The following is a 20,857-nucleotide window of genomic DNA, read 5'->3' as shown; positions in this document are numbered from 1 at the left end:
CAAATAAAAATAAGAAGCCAATATTTATATAAAATACTGATCACTAAACCGTAGTTCAAATCAGGGCTCTTTGTCTAAAGACTCCCTTGCCCAAGTTCTTTCCCACTCATAACACTGAGATCGCTGGACTTTTCAGTCCTCGATGCGGAGGAGACCAACGTGCCCCTAGGATACACCTGAGCTGCACCAGCAAGAGAAACAGGAAGATGCTTAACCCATTGTCCACCATAAGCGTCTGTAGACGCAAGCGGCGGGCGGACCTTCCCCACACGCCACACGCGTCTATAAAAAAAAAAAGTTTTCCCTAAGTGGCAGCCCTGACCAACTTCAAAATCATTTTTTTGTGAGGATTTTCAGCTGAAAATATTCAAGAACACCCGAATTGTAATATATTTATTTTTGTAATATTCATTGCAAATTGATGTTTTAAATTCAAAATACCGTGGCGGGTGGAGATGGTTTCCGTTTTGGACGTGTGGTGGTTAACTGGTTAGAGAAAAGCAAGCCACAGTCCCTGTCAAGTCCTGAGTACAGTAGAGAAACAGCATAAGAAGGGGCAAGTGGAGCTAAAACAGTTCACATGTACCAGGATGTTGATTGTCACCAGTACTTGATTTTGCGGCAAAGACTTTAATAAAAAATTTATATTAGGAACACCAAGAAGTAAAAAGCTATAGCTTTTTTCCTACAGAGTGGCAAGCAAAACTGCTATGATAATATGCAGGGGAAAAACTTTTTAAGTAGCATATATTTTAAAATCCAATGGGCAACTCACCAAAAACCATTCTCCATAAGGCTGGATGAGGTCGAGTAAATGGACCTGCAGAGGTAACATTACCGGGTTAGAACGAACTCATTTCAGAGACAATACTAACGACAGTAAAAGGCCCTTTACTTAAATTGTTTTCTGACAGATCCTTTGAGGTCCAAGTCTAGGCTGACATGATTCATCCACATTGTTACAACTATTGCCATACACGGAACAGGCACCAAGCCTCCTCAGGTTGTGTGTGTTTTGTTTCTTTCTTTGGAACTCAGGTCATCATTTCCCAGGGAAACAATGTTATAACAGTAAGTAGGTTACCTGTAAGTGTAAGTCATACAGATTGTACCTTAACAAGTGAAAGCTCCCTGCTCACAGGAGTGTGTGTGTGTGTGTGTGTGTGTGTGCGCGCGTGTCAGTCAGGGTGGGGGCGCACTGACTTATTCTGAAAATGAAAGAGAAAAGACAAATACTACGCTTTGAAAATAAGTGAGGTGAGTAGTGAAACTGAAAATAAACTCTGAGCACTGGACTGTGCAGGCTTTTAAGATCATGAACTGTGGTAACAATAGCTTTTACCTGGCAACTCAGTTTCCATACACCAATGCAGATCATGTTCAATGAAAAGTTTCACAAGATGAAACTTACTATAAGTGATACACAACACTTTCTCTTCTATTTTATTTCATTAAAAAAAAAAAAAGGTAGAAGAAGGCAAGCAAGCTGGTTTCACCAGAGTGATTTACGACCAACTGAAGGGTTACACTCGCAAATGTTGAACACTGTTCTAATGGGCACCCGACCTGCCCGGAGCTGCCCGCGCCTTTGGACAGCCTTCCTACACTTGGAGAATTTCCAGCGTTATGCGTCCCGCGTCTCCCGGGGAGATGCCAGAACTTGCTGCCCAGGATTCTTTATAACTAGGGCCGGGTTCTTCAGCCGCACCCATGCCAGGCTTGGCCTCAGAGCTGGCGGCAGAAGAGGTGCCTATGCACCGCCCTCCTCTCCTCCCTCCGGTGCGGGCTGGAGTGGCGGGAGGGGGCACGCCTCACACTGCTGACTGTGGCATGAGGTTCCATTACAGTTCACTGCAGAAGTGACAGTGGGACAGACTACAGCCTAAGCTCACTGGGGTTTCCTCATTAGACCAGCTCTGCGTGACATGCCAGTTCTAGAAGCTTCCCTGGGAACTTGTTTCCCAGCCTCTACAATTCCTCCTCAAGCCAGCCAATATCCGTTAACAGGCTTTTAAATCAGCACAGTCAGCTTCTGTTGCTTGCAACCGGGATCCTGTCTGAGGCAAATATTTATACTATAGTTTTTATTCTGGAACTCATTCTAAAATCACTCTCTTCTTATACAGGCTAAATTAAAACATATATGAACTGCTTTCTTCTGATGTATCAAGTCCACATGAGGAAAATCTGTTACAACTATCCCCACTATCCAATTCTCAGTTCCTGAGTATAGATGGTGAGAATTCAGAAAGTACATTAGCTTTGTGAGAGACTTTGCTTTCTCCAAATTAATCTGGTGCCCGAGTTTTGGATGGCAAACAGTGAGAGCTCAGAGAGGGAGAGATACCTATAGTCTTTTTAATCACCTGCTCCTCAGAAAAGCACAATGAAGCAGAGAAGCCTGAATCCCCTTTTAGGTAACATAACGTGGTTAACTTCCTTCACATGCTATTGGACAGCTAATATTGCCACATTTTAAGTAATTTTCTCTTCACTCTTCACTGATTTTGAGTTGATGTCTCTTGACTTGTCACCATGAATGAATGAGCTCCGTATTATGATGGCTATCTGGCTTGAAATATTACCAGTACTTCATCCATGCCACTGAATTAACCTCTCATAACAGGGGACCCCAGCTTTCTCTATGGTTTCTCCTTACAAGGTCCAACTCTATATTTTACTTGGTTTGCAATAGAATTCCATGCCCAATCAATACTCCAAATCATATGTTGTTGTTTTTCCTCAAGAGCAATCACAATGTTAATTTAGAATAGTCAGCAGTACTTTCTGAGCACTCACTGAGTACCAGGCTGAAGCCTGAGACACCCCCACATTTTCTCTTAGTTCTCCTAACAGCTGGGTACCATCATCCCCATTTTATAGATAAGACAGTGAGCCCCAAAGAACTTGTCCTGGGTCACACAGCTCACAGGACTCCTCTTGGTCTGAGAGCACAGAGTACTTCTCTATCAACTCTATCAGGAGGAGTGGAGAGCCTGAGCCAGGACTGTCTCAGGGTCAGGAGAGCAGGCGGGAGAAGCAAGCTGCTGGGAGCTGTGGAGGCCCTGCAGTGTGGAACTGATGCGCAAGGTCAAGAAGAGCTGCAAGGATGGGGCAATGCCAGGCAGCTGATGGGAGTTCCCTCACATCAACTAGTAGAAAGGCCCCGAAGTCCTCTTCCACCTGCCACTACTGTAAGAGAAGCCTCTGGAAAGCAGACACAGCCCCAGCTTATCTGACCCTAAGCAGCTGTTCCAAAGTGAGAGGACAGACAGGTGCTTGAGAACCTGGGAGCCGAGGGGCCTTCCAGCTCGCTTAACCTACACACAACTGCTTCAGCCCCAGGGTACTTCCCTCTGTTACTCTGTGATTCCCTGTGACAGGCCCACGCTGTTCCAGGACCTGGAAAGAGAATTTTCATTTTATTGCAGTGCTGTTTGTTTGTTTTTAAGCCTTGACTTATCCCTAATTGATCTGTTTCCTCTTTTTTCTAGGTTTCCCACTTACACATCATAATATCACATCACAATGTTTCTCAAAAAAGACAACTTTTAAAAATGACCTATCAGCTTTGCAAACTGAAATGCACTGGATCTGAAAAGGCTTAGGAAGATGGGTTTCAGAAGAGACAGTACAAGGTGCTCTGTCCCGAACCAGGCTGGAGGGAACCACCTGTGTCATTTACCGCACACCGGTGGGATGGAGCCCTGGAGCAGGTAAGGTGAGTCTGAGCAGCCAACTTCAGAGCGGCCCCTTCTGACAAGTGCAGTTCAGTAACATTATTCACGGAGGGAACCGCCTTCACCATCAGACAGTAATTACTAAAATGCCATTATTCTTTTTAAAAACTAAAAATGAGGCTGGCATTTTTCTATACCACAAGCCTTGGTATTTAGGCTCACTGGGTCACCCGCGCTTGGCTACTCCATGCAAGCCAAGCCGCCTTCCTAAAGCCGTGCTTTCCGCAGCACGGTCTGCCTAGGAGGACTAGTACCACCGCAGCCTCCTCTGAACATGTGCCTTCCTCAAGGCTTCTGCACAGACCTCATCTCCCACCAAGCTATGCACAAGTGTGCCTGGAGGAGCCTGGAGCCCCCGCAGGTCTCTCCTCCGTGCCCAGGCGGCGGAAGCCGGGAAGGCACTGCGTGTGGGAAGAAAGAGGCCTGTTTTGCTCTGGATTCTGGTTTCTCACCAGGCTCATCTCAAACCACATGTTTTCTCTTCTTCAGCAGGCTCTGCATCCCGAGGACATACTTGTATTCAGATGTTCAGAGCAAGTTGAATTTCAAAAGACATAGAAACACAATGTCTTCATCACGCGAAGAGGAGCCTTTCAAAAACGACCTTAGAAATTAGCAACCCTTATACCTACTACTAAGTTTAAGGGACCAAACCCGCAGGAGGTACAATTCTTTAAACAAAAACTAGAAGTTGCACTTTTGTCCTCAGGCCCTTTTAGTCAGTCTGCTTCTTCCCTTGTTATTTTTTTCAGCTTTATTGAGGTATAGTTGATAAAACTGGAAGATATTTGCTTAAGATTAAAGTTTAAATGTCTCTAAGAAACAAGAAAGTGTCCCTATGCATATTTTAAACCTAAGGGAAAAAACTTATGAGAAAAAGGGGTGAGCAGTGGGCAGAGAATGAGGAGATAAGAATTTGGGGGGGAAATTAGAAGCCGGGAACCTTCTGGATCACCTTCAAATCTCAGGGATGTAATTGGCACCACGCTGAGCTCAGAGAAGCCAAATGAGCCTGAAGGACAAACAGAATGATAAAATCAGGAAAATCAGGAAATACTACTTCACTCTAATCAGAATACCTTACCGAAGTGCTGAGGGCTGTTTGTCTTGCAGATAAGTCAAGGGGAAAGGAGGGCTAATGATGAGAATCTTTTTGCTGACAGATTTGTTACTTAATTCAACATCGATCCTCTGAGAGGCCGCTGAGGGCCAGGCACTGGGGTGCAGAGCAGGCTTGGGTGCTTTGGGAGGGGGTGGAAGAGGAACAGTTCAAGGAAGTCTTCAGAAGCCAGAAAAGTCCACCAGACAGTTATCTGCTGAAAGACATCTCAAAGCCAACTGGAGACTGAAATAGGTTTCTAAATTTCACTCCCCTGATAGTGATATGATTACACTCAATTATAAAATTACACTTATATTTGAGTGTCAGTTGCTGTAATGAGATGATGGAAGTAGCATTTAAAAAAACAAACGAACCAGATTTAAGGGAACCAAAGGAGAACGGGAGGAGACCAGACCATCCTTCCCGTCAACCCGGGTCTGTCCCTCCGGCCTGTGGACAGGGCTGAAGGAAGGAACCGGACAGCCTCGCCTCTCACTCATCCTGTTGACTGACAAAGGATTTGTTGAGGATCATTCCTCTCCCATGTGCCTCTGCTGAACTCCAAGCCGAAGGAGGTAATCCTTTCTTTTATTCTTTCAGTCAATGAGAGCTACTGAAGATCTACTGTGAGCTACTCCTCTGGGCACCATCAGTTCCTGTCCTCAGGTCTCCTTGGAAAGAGGCTCGTCGCCCAACCCTAGGCAAGGAGGACTGAGGGCGAGTGTGCTGGAGGCTTGCTAAGAAGGAAAGGTTTCTTCACTCTAAAAACACAGGAAGCGAGGACGTCTTCTTCCGCTGGACCCTGTGAGGACCTGTGTCTGGCGCTGAGCAGCTCCCTCAAGATCATCATGGCGAAAGCACAGGCTGGGCCCAGCGAGCTGGAGACGGTGGGAGACAGGGAGAGGCGCCCGAGCCACTGAAACAGCCAACCCTGGAACCACTCTACCGGGGAACTGCTGGCGATGTACGGAAGGCTACATTTTTCTTATTCTTTAAGCCATTTTGAAATGGGTTTCCTATTACCTGCGGCCCAAAACACTCTGTTATAAAACCCTATGGAGAAAGTCAAGGGCTTCTTTGTTATTCAGAGTCTGCACAACAAATCACCGGGCTCCCTGCCCGTAGGAGTGGACCGATTCTACCACACAGATAGTAGCGTGTATAACTCACACACATGAGCCACATGGATGCAATCATATGTAGGCCTCTACTCAAGCATGCAGGGCAGCCTTTACTGGGTCAAGGAAAAATGCATCTGAAGTTGCCAAAACAGAACCATTCTGTGAATGCCTCCACTGCAGGCAGTGCCCCAAAGCGTCTTTCACGGAGAAGACAAATGTTGGGCTTTGTCTCTCCGTTCATTTCATTACTTAATTTGAGAACGCGTGCCCAGGGTGGGGAGAATGGAGAATAGGTGACAAGACTGGAGCAAGAAGGGGCATAAACATTCCACTCAGAGGAGCAGCTGTCTGGCACGTGGCTCCTGGGCGGCCTGAAGTCGGCTGGCTCTGGGAGGGGACAGCCACACAGCTCAGGAGCACCCTTCCCAGTAGCCTGGCTTCCCCGTCAACTCCAAGCCAACTCCCAAAGCCACCCCTAACTTAAACAGAGTCGATTACATTCCTTAGTTGAGTATCCATTCCTCTCTCATGTGCCTAACACCCCATCCTGCATATGAAGATTACCGAACTGCCTTTGTCCTTTCCCCGGTCTATCTGAGACCTTGTTTGGGGATGTTCTACCTCCAGGTGAGTGTTGTGTGTGAGCATGCGCCCAGAGGTGGCGGGGGAAGGAAAGGCAGGAAGAGAGTAGGAGAGGGAGAAAGTATGCAGGTTTGGATCGATCCGCTGGCCTCTGCTGGTCTTGGAGGATGTTGCCAACACAGGAGTATGGCCACATCCGCCTTCTGCAGGACCCAGGGCACACTGCCTAAGACCACACTCCTGGGAAAAGAAAGCCAGAGACTGATAGAGAGGAAGAGAAGCAGAGGGAGACAGGAACATAGGGGAAGACAGAGAGAAAACGCCTCACAGAGAACCTGATAGGAGAAATGACCAGAGCAATGCTGAATACAGGGAAACACGTGAGCCGGGCCGGATCACCAGGCTGACATCAAGTAGCCCCGGGCCAGATCACCAGGCTGACATCTTGGGGGAATGACATGACGACTATGGGTGCAGCCTTCTCAGCTGTGAACCGAGCAGGCTGAACTAGGCGAGCCATAGGGGATCTCCCCTCGTTGTATGTGTATGTACCACAAAGTCCCCACATCCAGGATAAGAAAAGCATAAAACAAACTTAACTTTTATCTTTCCATCAAGAAAACAGAAGCACAGCTCCACATGGGAGACTGGGCAGGTTGAGTGGGCTCTGAATATCAGAAGACTTCATTAGCAAATAGAGGAAAAACCAGCAGAAATCACAAAATGTTACCTCCTATAGATTTTAGCCCCCAACCTTCAGGGCCTTTGGTACCTTAAGAAAAACATCTGCTAGTGAAGCCCCAAACCCAGCTCCCACTGAAGCTTCGTGGATGGGTGGCTGTAACGTCACGGCTATTGAGTTGGCAGACTTCCAAAATGGCTCTGAGACCTTAGATCAAAAAGCCTTAAGAAATAGCAATTCAAAAAAAGAAAAAAGAAAAAAAGAAAGAAAGAAACCTTCAAAGTGTGAAGAAGTAACCCTTAAGAACTAAGCAACAAGTTAACACAGAGCCAAAGGAAGCAGGAGACTTGAAGAACAGACCTGACACTGTCGGACGGATCGGTTTCCTGAGCATGTCCTCTGCTGACTGACTTAGGAGTGGGACTGGGGACAGGTGAGATAAGGAACAGAAACAGAAGACACAGGCCAGTAAGGGCCCTGGCATCCACTGGTGACAAGCAAGCAGCAGGCCTTCACAGGACACAGAAGATAAGAGTGGCTTCGGGGAGGAGTGGCAGTCACCACCACCACCTCAACTGTCACCTACTCGCCTTCCCTTGGGGCTTTGGTGGCAGCTGGCCGTGTTGGTTTCCCACCTGAGACGAGTCTTATAGTCTTCTTGCACTGGGCTGTGTTCTTAAGCTGCCTTTGTATGAGAAGGCCAGGTTCCTGAGCTCAGGGGGACTACCTGGTGGTTCCAGTGCGTGTGAAATGCTGCATATGGCAGGTGGCCACTTAGCTGGCACTACAACATGGCACCCTTGAAAGAGGCCAGGCTACACAATGTCCAAACGATCTAACCCTAAAATTCTGAGACTTTGTGCGTTGGAGGTGAGAAGGAAAAGAAGCTGGCAAATAGCCAAGCCGCTGAATGACATCAGGGTCTTTTCCGAGAAAGTGAATCCCACAGCAAGGTCAATTCATTCCATATCATGGACGTCCTGTCATCCTGCCCCAATAACTATGCACATCAGAACCCCCGGTGCTCACAGAAAGGCCCAACTATGTTTCCAATGTGCACAAGACATGCAGGTGTCAATGTGTGTGTCCCTCCAGATTCTGATGTTGAAATCCCAACTCCGAAGACTGCTGGACTTCCTAGAGACTGAACCAGAGTTACCTGATGGGACCGCTGGCTCCTCTTTAAGACAAGAAGGACCCCAAAGGCGATTCAGAGATTGTTCAGGCTGGGCTGTCACTTCCATCACAGGCTCAGAGTGCAAAGGTCATGGAGAGGAAGGGAGAGGGGGGCAGCCTTCACCTTGGTTTCCAAGGGCAAGCACTGAGGCAGAGAATTATTCTTAAACCTTAAGCCTCCTTGATCTAAGATCTCACAGGATTGGCCTTCCTCGGTGCTGGACTAGCTTCACACCCATCACTCCTCCCTTCTCTCTCATTCTCCTTTGGAACAGGAATGTCTATCCTCTGCCTGTCCCACTATAGTGTTATAGAACAGCAAGAAGCTAGGGAAATCCCAGGACAAAGGAATAGGGCAACTGAGACAGATAGTTCAACAGCAGTTTGCAGCCATCTAGTAAATCCTATCTTCCCTAAACCAGGGACACTTAAGAGTAAATGGTTTGCACTTCTCCTCCCCAACCAGCGGGTAAGTAGCTTAAATCACCCTACTCAGGGAGACAGTTACAGAAATCCAACTAGTGCCATTTGCCAACCACACCAAGGACAGACAAATTAAGAGAATAAATCTCATTTTGGTCCATCAGCATAAAGCTGATGAATATTCTATTGGGCTGCCCCTAAGATCTCCCCTAAATGCCCAGCCTTTAAAATCCCTGAAAATGAAGGCCCCAGTGCACTCTTCTTTCAAGGAATATGTCCATGCCATCCCCTCCCCCCTGTTCTTCCCCCACAGGCACGTATCCCCTAACCTCTAAGGGATCCCATGAGACTTGCAACCAGGGGAGCAATGGGCAGCTCGTCCGGGGCTCACCCCCTGAACCTGTCTCCAAGGCCCCTTTTTCTCTGGCTTCCCCGTGAGCCAAGGCAGCCCAGCTCAGGCTCTCCTGTGGCTTCCTCTATGCCCTTCCTTGTGTCACTGCCCTAAGTATGTTTTTGCTGCTGTCAATAAATTCTTGCTTGCTTTTCTATACTTTGTCTCTTGATTGAAATCTTTCCTTCAAGAAGACAAAAACCTATGTCTCCTCGTCTCGGAAGCACATAACGTATCCGGTTTCAGGTTCACAGCCAGAGAGAAATTGTGCTTCAGGATAAATCCTCTGAGAAGCCCCCTAGTCCAGTGATGGCGAACCTTTTGAGCTCGGCGTGTCAGCATTTTGAAAAACCCTAACTTAACTCTGGTGCCGTGTCACATATAGAAATTTTTTGATATTTGCAACCATAGTAAAACAAAGACTTCTATTTTTGATATTTATTTTATATATTTAAATGCCATTTAACAAAGAAAAATCAACCAAAAAAATGAGTTCGCGTGTCACCTCTGACACGCGTGTCATAGGTTCGCCATCACTGCCCTAGTCTGTAGTATTCTGTTAGCACAGTCTGCACTGAGTAGGCCAGCAGAATCTCACTGAAAAAAATATTTAATCTAAAAGCTTGAGCCGTTGGAGTTCAACTCCACAATGACTTTGCTATCTACAACAGTGCATTCCCTAAAGGATTCAGTCATGGCTTAATGGCTGGATTATCATGCTGCTGGCAAAAAACCTCGAGTGCTGCACAAAATAAGCAAAAATACAGAACAAAATTCCACTGCCACCCTCCTGAAAAGCCTGAAGGCTTTGCCATGAGTGATATTGTTTTTTATAATAAATATATATTTGGAACAGGATCTGTGTCCCTGTTTTTGACACAGAGCTCCTAAAACCCTTGGAATTTCCAAAGTGATGAGGGCAATAAAGTGTCTCTTGTTCTGTTAATGAGGTGAAAGCACCAGAGGGTGGGGGCTGGTTGCCAGTGGAGCCAACCAGGTGATTAGAAGGTTGGAACTTTCAATCCCACTACCAGACCTAGTCCAGGGGAGAGGAGCTGGAGATGAACTCCGATCACCAATGTCAACGATTTGATCAATCCGATCAGCAATGTCAATGTTTTGATCAATCGTGCCTACGTGATAGAACCTCCAGAAAACCCCGCGAGGATGGGGCTAGAGAGCTTTTGGGCCATGACCTTGCATAGAGGCCAGGAAAGCGGTGCTCCTGGAGAAAGCACGGAAGCTCCTGGCCCTCCCCACGTACTCTGACCACATGCTTCACACATCTTCATCTGGCTGCTCATGAACAGACTTTGTAATAAACTGACAGGTTCACTGAGTGAGTAAACTGGCTTCCTGAGTCCTGTGAGCCTCTCGAGCAAATCAGTGGAACCCAAGGAGGAGGTTATGGGAACCTCTGATTTACAGCTATTCTAGGAAGAAGTGCAGGTAGCAACCTAGACTTGCAACTGGCCTCTGAAGTGGGGTCTGAGCCCTTAACCTGTGGAACCTGACACTCTCGCTGGGTAGACAGTACCAGAATGGAGGTGAATGGAGGACATCCATCTGGTGTTGGAGCACCGCTTGTTGGCGGAGGCACGCCACCACGCAGCACATACACACTGGGATGGGTACTAGACTCCTATTACCATGGTGCATTTCCATGCAGCAATCAGTATCATTCATAACAAGCTTCTCATATCACACATTACATTCTACTGGATAAATAGAATAGAGACGAAACACAATTTAAATATTTAAAACATGAATGAAGCTTATGGAGCATAACTCATAAGAAAGACCGAATTTCAAAATACCATAACTGTAAAAGAAGTAGGAAATAGAAAGTGAGCATTTAAAAATGGTTACAGAGAAAAATATCCTAGAAAGAAGGTGCTGAAGGGAAATAAGAAAAATGGAAGTGATTTGTAAGGGACAGTTCAGAGGAAAGAATGAATCTTAAGGATGGCAGAATACCAAACTAGTTCTTTCAACAAAGTTTTAGCCTCACTCTATAAGCATGATAGGGAGTAAAATTCATGGTAATAATGTCTTTTTTACCTGCTGATGAAAATTCATATCCAAACATATAATCAGCAAAGTTTAGTGTGATAAAAGATCACTATGACAACAAATTAAGTAATACTCATTACAGCACTGACCCTGTCCTGAGCAGAAAGGAGTAACTGAATAATTGAGCATTTACGACTGGGCTGATAATAACAAAAACAGAAACAAGAACAGCAGCTGACATTCACTGAGAGGTTGCAATCTGTCATTCACTCTTCAGAGAGCTTAACAGGCATTGACTGAATTAATTCTTACAACAGCACCTACCTGTTACCTCCATTTTGTAGAGTAATAAACTGACAGGTTCATTTAGTGAGTAATCTGGTTTCCTGAGTCCTTAATGTGGCTACAGAGTCAGGAAGTAGCAGAACGGGCAGTCTGCCTCCAGAGCCTGTGCCTCAGTCATTACACAAAACTCTGATTATTTTTTATTCCACCTTTAAGTTTCATCTTCTAGATGGCTTACAGCTAAAAAATACCCAAAGGGCACAGGGCACAGGAGAAATGTGATAAGGAGTGCATCACTTACCGTTGGGGAAAGCTAACACACTGATGATAAGAAAGAAGAAAATGACAGAGAGGATACCCCGCCAGATGTTGTCTTCTGGGACAGAGTCATCCCTGAAAACAGAAAAAGAAGACTGAGTATGCATTTCCAGATCTAAACCTAGAGGAAGTCAGAGCTCCATGCTCTAACAACCGGGGATTGCTAAGATTTATTTTACTGAGCAAAGGCATTACGCACACTACATACTACTCATTATCATTTCCTAAAATAATTCAATCTCATAATAAAGTCCAGTTCTTGTAAGAAAGGCACCTGGCAACCTTACACACCAACACACATTCTGTTCAGGCAAATAGTTGAGAATCACTCTTCTTTAAAACACACACACACACACACACACACACACACACACACACACAAAATACCCAGGATGTCGAAAGGTAAGGTTTATTTTGGAGAAACGCCTTTTGGTTTCAAGAATAACTAAAGATGACCTTCATGATATAGACTGTGGCAAAGAAACTTTCCAGGAATCAGAAAGAAAGCAAAAGATTATGAGGAGAAGGCATAAAGCAGTGAATTATATACTCAATCCTTGTAAGTGAGCAATTACCTATCTAAGGGATGAATGAAAAGGGGAGGGGCGAGGGAATGTGGAATAAAAAGAAGGCACCAATAAAAAAACTTTAAAAGAGAAAACAAAACACAAGATTTAAAATCACACTAGACAACAAAAAATTATAATGAAAAGAGATGAGCTTCCTCCGTGTCATGCCTGGCCATTTCTAGTTTATTACTGTATTCATCGCCTCTATAACTCCAGTAGCTGAAATGACTCCATTTGTTGGTTTATATGTTGTCTGCCTTCCCTGTATAAAGTAACCTCCTAAAGGCAGGGAATTATTCATTTGTTGTATCCTTGGAGTCTGGCACATAGAAGGCCCTCAAGCAGATATTAATGGACTAATTATTGACAGAGAGAAAACTTATTGTGTAAAACAAAGTAAAAATTCTCAAATGAAAATTTTCTTAATATCGACGGAGTAGAGGAATTAGGTTTTGACAGTTTACATTTAAAAAAAGAAGAAGAAGAGGAAGAGCCCAACCAGCCGGTGTGGCTCAGTGACTGAGCGTCAACCTATGAAGCAGGAGGGCACGGTTTGGTGCTGGTCAGGGCACATGCCCGGTTGCCGGCTCAAGCCGCAGTAGAGGGTGTGCAGCCAGTCAATGATTCTCTCTCATCATTGATGTTTCTATCTCTCTCTCCCTCTTGCCTCCTCTCTGAAATCAATAATATATATATTATATGTATATAATACACACACACACACACACAAAGAGTCTAGTAACATATTTGGGGCTCAAGAGAAGCAAACAAAAGAGGAGGGGAAAGAGAACTCTAAGACAGTACGGTTTTCTGAATTATCGGCAATCACTGAGAAGCGTGGGAAGGGGAAGTTCAGCGATTCGGTTTAAAAATATACAGGATGAGTAGACAGAGAATGAGAGAAAAAGAGTGGAAAGAAATATTTTAGAGATAATGAGATATAGCAATAAATTTAAAAATGATTATAAAAAGTTGAGTTTACTAGTATATGGGGAAGGACTGCAGGGAAAAAACTTTCAAAAGACAAATATTAAATTAAGATTAAACATCACTAAAGGGAAAAAAATGTCAAAAATATCTTAGAAGAAAACAAAATTAGCATAAAAAATTTAGAACATCAGAATACATGAAGAGGTATGGGATGAAACAATATTACCTAATTACCTAATTAAAGACAGGTCCTGGGATGTTGTTTTATAAACAGAAATTAATGCAGATATCAACTTCTGTTTATAATAAGTTTCTGCACTCTACTTAATAATTTCCAGACTTACAACAGGACTGAACATAAGGTACTAAAATAAAGAGATCACACAGGTAATAATGTCTCTTAGATCGTCATATGGCCAAACAGCACTAACACTGATGCTGGACAAACAAGGCCTGACTGTTAAATTCATATAGACCTGATTACAAAACCAAACTGGCGAATCAGACAGACTCCTCCTGCAGAGAAATGCAGTCCTACACTAACGGGCACTCTAAGGACTTAACATCTGTTCAGAAGTTATAAGCGCAGGCCCCAGAATGCCAGCCTGATGAGAATGCCAGCCAGAAGATGACGAGGTTGCTTGTGAGGCCCTCTGGCTTAAGGAGGGAAGCCAAATCCAATTCCCAGGTACATCAGCTTGGACTGAAGAATGGCTACACACAGGGAGCGGGGAGACACAGCGTCCTCCTTCAGACCAGCATCACACTACTGAGACTGGTAATGATGAAGACAGTAATAATAGCTCTTCTTTATCAAGCATCTCCTGTGTGCCAGGCACTGAACAGCAATTTATAAACATTATCTCCAACTGTCAAACTCATTTGCAAAATGGGTTATGAACCAAAATTTTCTATAGTTAATTATGAAAAGCAACTTAGCTGCAAAGGCCACAAGACCACATGGGTAACTCCAGAAAACCCAATTAGGGGATAGGAACTAGTTAGCTCTGAACATCCGCCATATCTCTGCCATACTCGGAATGCTAGCTGTGCATGATAGTTCTCTTAATCTTCCTATCAGCCAAAAAGGGGGAATAATCACAATCTGCATTTTACGGATGGGACCTGGCTCCAAAGTTCAAGTTTTCTCCCCTGTAGGAGGCTTGCGGCCAGAATGCCTGGGCCAGAATTCTGGCTTCAACACTCACCAGCCTGTGTGACCTTGGGCAGATTACCCAACCTCCCTGTGCCCTGGTGTCCTCCCTAGTATATCAAGGATAATAATAGTCCCACCTACAGGGTTGTTGTAAGGATAAAATAACTGACCACATGCACAGTATTTAGAGCCCAGCACAGAGGAAGTGCCAGCTGTTAGTTCACAATGTCTGAATGCTCTTCATTTATGTCTGCTTCCTCCCTCACGTGGCTAACGCCTAGCTTGGGGTAGGTATTATTCTGGGGGCTAAGAAGACAAAAATGAACAGACACTGTCCTTATTCTTGAGAGAATCACAAACAAAAGGGACAATGAGACATAAAACTAAATGCTTATCTTAGCCAGCTTTAACCCTGTCCATCTCCTTAGTCCCATGTCAAGGAGAAACCTAGCTTGGACAAGTTGAAATCCCTTGGACACAGCAAGCTGCAGGGAGGCAACCTCTCCCGGGTGAGTGACAGCGCCTGTTGGACCAGGGCTGACTCCACCGTTCTACTGCCAGGTGCCTCTTGAGGAGAGGTGGGCTGCTGTGAATGGGAGTTAGTCGATTCTGTGTTTTCAAATCTAAAGTTGGAGTTTTTGAAACCAAGGCTATTCAACATTTTCAAGGTTACCAGCCTCTGTAAGCAGAGTAATTACTATACTCTGAGCTTGAGACAAAGGTTCTCCTTGCCCCGCTTTGGCAGAACAAACTTTTTGACACATGCTCAAGCATTTAATTTATAGAAATATTCTAAAAGGTAGCAGAATGAGCTTTTGTAAACCTTGGAGAGAATGATTCAATAGCATCTGGCTTTATTTTTAATGACAGCGATAGGGACAGGACATTTAAATGCTATGATTTAACAGTGAGTTGGCCTAGTTGCTATTTAACAAAAGTACTTGACAAATCCAAACTTGTCTCAGACTTCTGCATGACATGTCTAATCCGTCCCAATCCCAAATTCTTGCTGTGTGTCTGGAGCATGTGACGTGCCCCAGGTGCTGTGGTTCACACTGGTAACATGACACACCGAAATGTTCTCTGATAATATGACAGCCCGAACATATTCTCTCTCCTATCCTCTTACACGACTAGTGTTTGAAAAAGAAACTTGAAGACATTTTTAAAGTTTTACAGAATTGCAGTGAACAGTCAGCCAACTAAAATCTGGTACAAAAAGAATCTGGTATCAGATAATCATCACAAAAGAGAACAGAATAAGTAATTTTCATTTAAGAAGTCACAACTTTCCATCTTTTTAAAAAATATATATGTATTGATTTCAGAGAGGAAAGGAGAGGGAGAGAGAGAGACAGAAACATCAATGATGAGAGAGAATCATTGATAGGCTGCCTCCTGCACACCCCCGACTGGGGATGAAGCCAGCAAACTGGGCATGTGCCCTTGACCAGAACTGAACCTGGGACCCTTCATTCCACAGGCCCATGCTCTATTCGCTGAGCCAAACTGGCTAAGACTCAATCTTTTTTTGACCAATATAAAAGTTTATTTAACAAAAGCGTAATGTGAAAATGTATGCGACTCGATTTTTATACTGCAGGAAAACAGGTGCTGTGCACAGGGGACTGGAAGCAGCTGATTTCTCTGGTGAACAAGCCATTCTTCCTCCCCGTTCCAAGCTGCCTAACATGCTGATACTACTTCCTCGTATTACCACCATTCCAATCCTCTGTTGCCCACTAGCTGCCATCTCTACACACCGATCTAGCACAAGTTTCATAAAGGGATCAAATCTCCACAATATTCCTTGATATTTCTGCCACCATTTAATTTCAAGGATAACTGCTTGTCCATAAATTTATTAACGAGGGAGCGTGAGCTTTGCTCGTGGTGTCCACTCAGCGAGCTCAAAGACACCTCCAAACGAGTGCTTTCCCTTTTTATGGAGGAAGATAGAGCTATCACTGTAATGTCCCACCTTAACGGCTGACGAATCATTACGAAACATGAATAAGATATAGTAATTACTAATTGTATTAGCGGTGCTTATGATTTCACATAAGGAAAGATCTATTATTAGTTAGTTCTTCAGTGTGTGATTTCTGTCTCTTTATTAAATTAGTGAAAGAGATAAAATTATCATTTTTAGAAAAGGCCATAGTTTGAGATTTAAATTATGCCTTTACTTTTGACAAGCTGTTAAAATTCGTATTTATTTCTTATATGTTCACTGCTGCAATTTATCAACTGTTTTTGGCAGAATATGCTGTAAAAGGAAAATTCCAGAAGAATGTGACTTCCTGTATCAGAAAAGAGGAAGGGAGACCTATTCTGAAGGGTCTAGAACAGCCGTGGGCAAATTACGGCCCGCGGGCCGGATTCGGCCCGTTTGAAATGAATAAAACTATTGAAAAAAAAGACCGTACCCTTTTATGTAATGATGTTTACTTTGAATTTATATTAGTTCACACAAACACTCCATCCATGCTTTTGTTCCGGCCCTCCGGTCCAGTTTAAGAACCCATTGTGGCCCTCGAGTCAAAAAGTTTGCCCACCCCTGGTCTAGAATAATCCTATCTAATAAAGAGGGAATATGCTAATTGACTGCTTCACCCTCAAAGACAGCAGCACCCACAGCCACAAGATGGCGGAGCCCAGTCCCCTCAGCCCCGCCTGGGGCCTGGCCGGAGTCCCCCAAGTCCCCTCAGCCTCCCCCCCAGCTGTCCAGTGCCGACCCGAGGTGCAGGGAGGCCTTGGATGGCAGCTGCCCAGCCGCCCAGGGCCTCCTGAGGTTCAGGTAACCAGGCCTGGCCGAGGCTGGTGCTGCCGGCAGTGGCAGCAGCAGAGGTGTGATGGGGCGGTCGCCTTGCCCCGATCGCCGGGTCGCCTACCACCACTGAGGGCTCCCAGACTGTGAGATGGGGCAGGCCGGGCTGAGGGACCGCCCCCCGCCCCTCCAGTGCATGAATTTTCATGCACCGGGCCTCTAGTATTAAAGATAAAAGGTTGAAGCAAACTAGTCATTCTTGTTTCTATTTAAAAAAAAATATATAATTGCCAACCCACATATGAGATGAAGTTAAAATGAAACAGGCAGGTGTATTATCTAAGCAAAGCAATGTCCATTTTTCCCATGCCTTTATCCTTTTTCTCAACCGGAGAGCATACTACATCCTCAGTCACCGAAGGAAAAAAAAAATTAGAAGGTATTAGCATACAACAAAATGATTTAATGATAACAGCAGCTAATATTGGGCACTTACTATTTGCACTGTGCTAAACACAGATTACCTAAAAATAAAATAAAATAAAAAATAATTGAACCCTCATGACAGACAATCCTGAAGTATTACTAGGTTTTTATTTTTTTGGTTTTTACACACAGATAAGGAAACTGAAGCTTGGCAAAATTAAGTGGCCACGAAGCTATTCAGTTGTAAAATCAGTTAACAAGATGAAATATTTGAGGGTAACCATAATTAGGACAAGACAGATTTCTCTCCAAAGCTAGAAATGTGCTCCTGGGCACATTGATTTTAGAGGGGCAGGGACAGGGAGAGATTGGACACTGTGGGAAGGTCTGGTCTTGCCCCACAGCACAGCATTAGCAGAAGATATTACAATAACAGTAGCTGCATCTTCAATCATATGCTTTAAAGCTTTTGGTAGATTCATGCAAAGAAACACTTCTCAAAATAAAAACCAAGAGTCAAACGAATGATGGCAGTAAAGCACAAGTATAATGTGGAAAGAGAGTATTAGTTTTATGAAAATCTGCAATGATTCCCAAGGGAGGTACCATTGGCGCTTGTGTTGCCTATACACACACACGTACACACATGGGTGTGTGTAGAGGACAATTAATTCTTTGTTGTTCAATGCTGTCCCATGTCGTAATACATTCAGCATTCTCCTTTTTTTAAATTGAATTTAGAGAGAGAAAGGGAGGAGTGGGGAGAAAGAGAGGAGAGAGAAAGAGAGAGACAGAGAGAGGAAGACAGAGAGAAATGCGGCTATGAGAGAGAAACACCCATCAGTTGCCTCCTGTACATGCCCCAACGGGATATGGAACCCGAAACCTGGGTGTGTGCCCTGACCAGAAATCAAACCCGCCACCTCTCAGCGCCCAGGAGAATGCTCCAATCACCTGAGCCACACCAGCCAGGCAGTGAGCATTCTTACAAAATACCCCATGCCCACAAAATGCCAGTTCTCCCGAAGCTTGTGAACACTGCACATTTTCTGCTGACCTAGACTGAGAACCATCAATTGTTGGATTCAAATGTTGGAAGAGAAGTAACTGACATGAACTGTGCATCCTGCACCAGACACTCTGCTAAGCACATTCACACATATTCATTCAGCCTTGATAACCCCATAGGAGGTGTGAATTTTATCCCCATTTTACAGGTGTGAATCCTGGGGCTTAGAGAAAGGTTAAGTAACTTGAGAACACAGTTTTTGCCCGGCCCGTGTGGCTCAGTGGTTGAGTAACGCCCTAAGAACCAGGAGGTCATGGTTCCATTCCCACCCAGTGTAGGGTGTGCAGGAGCCAGCTGATCAAAGATTCTCTCTCATCTCTGATGTTTCTATCTCTCTCTCCTGCTCCCTTCCTCTCTAAAATCAATTTATACACACACACACACACACACACATATAAAAACCATCTCTCTCCAAAACCACATTTCTTTGGGTTGGTCTTGTAAGCCACAATGGTGTGTGGTAAGTATGCCTTGCCTTTCTTTAAAGAGGTTTGCTTAGAAGATACAAATTTTGGTAAGTTGGACCCATGGGTTGTGTGTCCTTATGAACTACGGATGCATCAGTTCCCTGGGTTGGGGCTGAGGGGCCATATGTTCCTGACAAAATGTCAAGAATTGGGCTGAGCAGCCACTATGCATAGGTGTGGCTATTGGAAGTGCCAAGTGAGAGTGTGTGTGTGTGTGTGTGTGTGTGTGTGTGTGTGTTCAGGGAGATAAGAGTTGTGCTATACTGTGTGAGGCTTATGTGTTTTAACATTTCCACAGCATTTACTGTGCCCCGGGGTCGTTACACCTGCTTGACAATATCTAATTCAGCAAGCATGTTAGGTGATTAACGGTGCATTGTGTCTGTGCAGCCTCGGACACCGGTGGTGATGGGGACTGGCTGTGCTGGAAGGAGAAGGTCCACAGTGATCTGTGCCGACAGGCTGTGTTGGAGCGATAGAGGGTCGTGCTTGGGGCTGCAGACGGGCTGTGCTAGCTGATGTGTACCGTGCACACGGGAGGTGCGGCGCACCTCGCATGTGCGTTTTTTTGTGTTTTTTTTTGCAGGGCGGGGAGTGCCCAACCCCGAGGAGCTCCGCGGGAAGGGGGCCGGTTGGGGCCTGGGCCTGGGCCTGGTACGTGGAGACGCGGTGGGCCGCGGTGTTTTCGGGGTGCAGTGCCATGTCCTGGAAGTGGTGCATCGAGATGATTCATGCGATTGCGCTGGTGGAGGCGCGGGCTGGAGAGGAGGGGGCCGGTGTCGTGATGGGAGTGGGGAGCGATGCCGAGCGCGGCAGGAGACGGGCAGCGTGCGAACCCCGCGAGGGTTCCGGGGTCGCCCGAGGCGCCGTCCGAGGAGGTGGGAGGGACAGGGCTGGGGTGGGGGCCGGGGTCGCGGAGCGCGCCGGTGCCGGGGCTGCAAGGGGAGGGTGTGCGGCCCCGACACCCGGCCGGTGGAGGAGCTGCGTGGGCGGCGAGCGCGCGAGGGGCAGCCGGCCCGCTTCCCTCCGCTTCCCCTCCCGGCGCCCCCCCGGGCCGCGCTCCCGCCGCCGCCTCCCGCCCCTTCCCTCCGCCCCAGGGCGCGCCCCCCGCGCGGCCGGGCCCAACGCACCTGGTGAAGGCGAAGTACATGAGGCTGACGATGGTGAAGCTGAGCAGGGTGATGGTGTGCGGCCGGTAGAAGAAGTCGATGGTGATGTCCTCCACTTGCTGCTCGTTGATCATCCGGAAATGCATCTTGTAGTTCACATCGTCCTTGCTCAGGGTCCTGCTCCCCACGCAGGACGCCATGGCCCGCCTCCCCGTCCTGCCGCGGCGGCGGCGGCCCCGGCCCTGGGAGGCTGGGACCCCGGAGGTGACGAGCCGCAGCGCGAGGGAGGCCGGACGGCGCGGCCGGGTCTGGCGCCGAGGGCCCGCCGAGAGCGGAGGAAGGACGGGCGCCGGAGGGCGGGGTCGGCGCCGCCAACGCGGCCGCGGGCGGGGGGCGCCGCCGATCGTGTCCCGGCTGGCGCCGCGGGCCCGGCACCTCCGTGCACGGTCGGTGTCCTCGCCTTCCGGGGGCCGAGGCCGAGGGGAGTGGCGAGCGGGAGACGGGGCGCTGTGGGCTCCGGCCCGCTCT

At 46.3% G+C, this 20,857-nt stretch overlaps 1 protein-coding gene across 3 annotated transcripts in view; it reads right to left on the bottom strand.

Moving 5' to 3' along the window:
• The window catches only part of PTDSS1 (phosphatidylserine synthase 1), a 48,953-nt gene extending 28,314 nt beyond the window's left edge, over positions 1 to 20,639 (bottom strand). Inside the window, exons 1-4 of one of the 3 annotated variants that reach the window (XM_081111720.1) lie at positions 20,351 to 20,540; positions 11,817 to 11,908; positions 4,696 to 4,752; positions 776 to 820 (exon numbers count right to left, since the gene is read on the bottom strand). In XM_081111720.1, the coding sequence (XP_080967846.1) occupies positions 776 to 820; positions 4,696 to 4,752; positions 11,817 to 11,908; positions 20,351 to 20,529 (373 nt within the window). In that variant the 5' untranslated portion in view covers positions 20,530 to 20,540. Of the gene's footprint in view, positions 1 to 775; positions 821 to 4,695; positions 4,753 to 11,816; positions 11,909 to 20,350 lie in introns of all 3 variants that reach the window. The other 2 variants (XM_081111721.1, XM_081111722.1) reach the window with 2 other exon arrangements.
• Positions 20,640 to 20,857: the final 218 nt, after the last annotated feature.

Source organism: Myotis nattereri (assembly GCF_964212035.1).
Source record: "Myotis nattereri genome assembly, chromosome: 17".
In the NCBI taxonomy this organism is placed as follows: domain Eukaryota; kingdom Metazoa; phylum Chordata; class Mammalia; order Chiroptera; family Vespertilionidae; genus Myotis; species Myotis nattereri.
The sequence above is the reverse complement of the archived record's forward strand: the minus strand, read 5'-3'. Positions and strand labels throughout refer to the sequence as shown.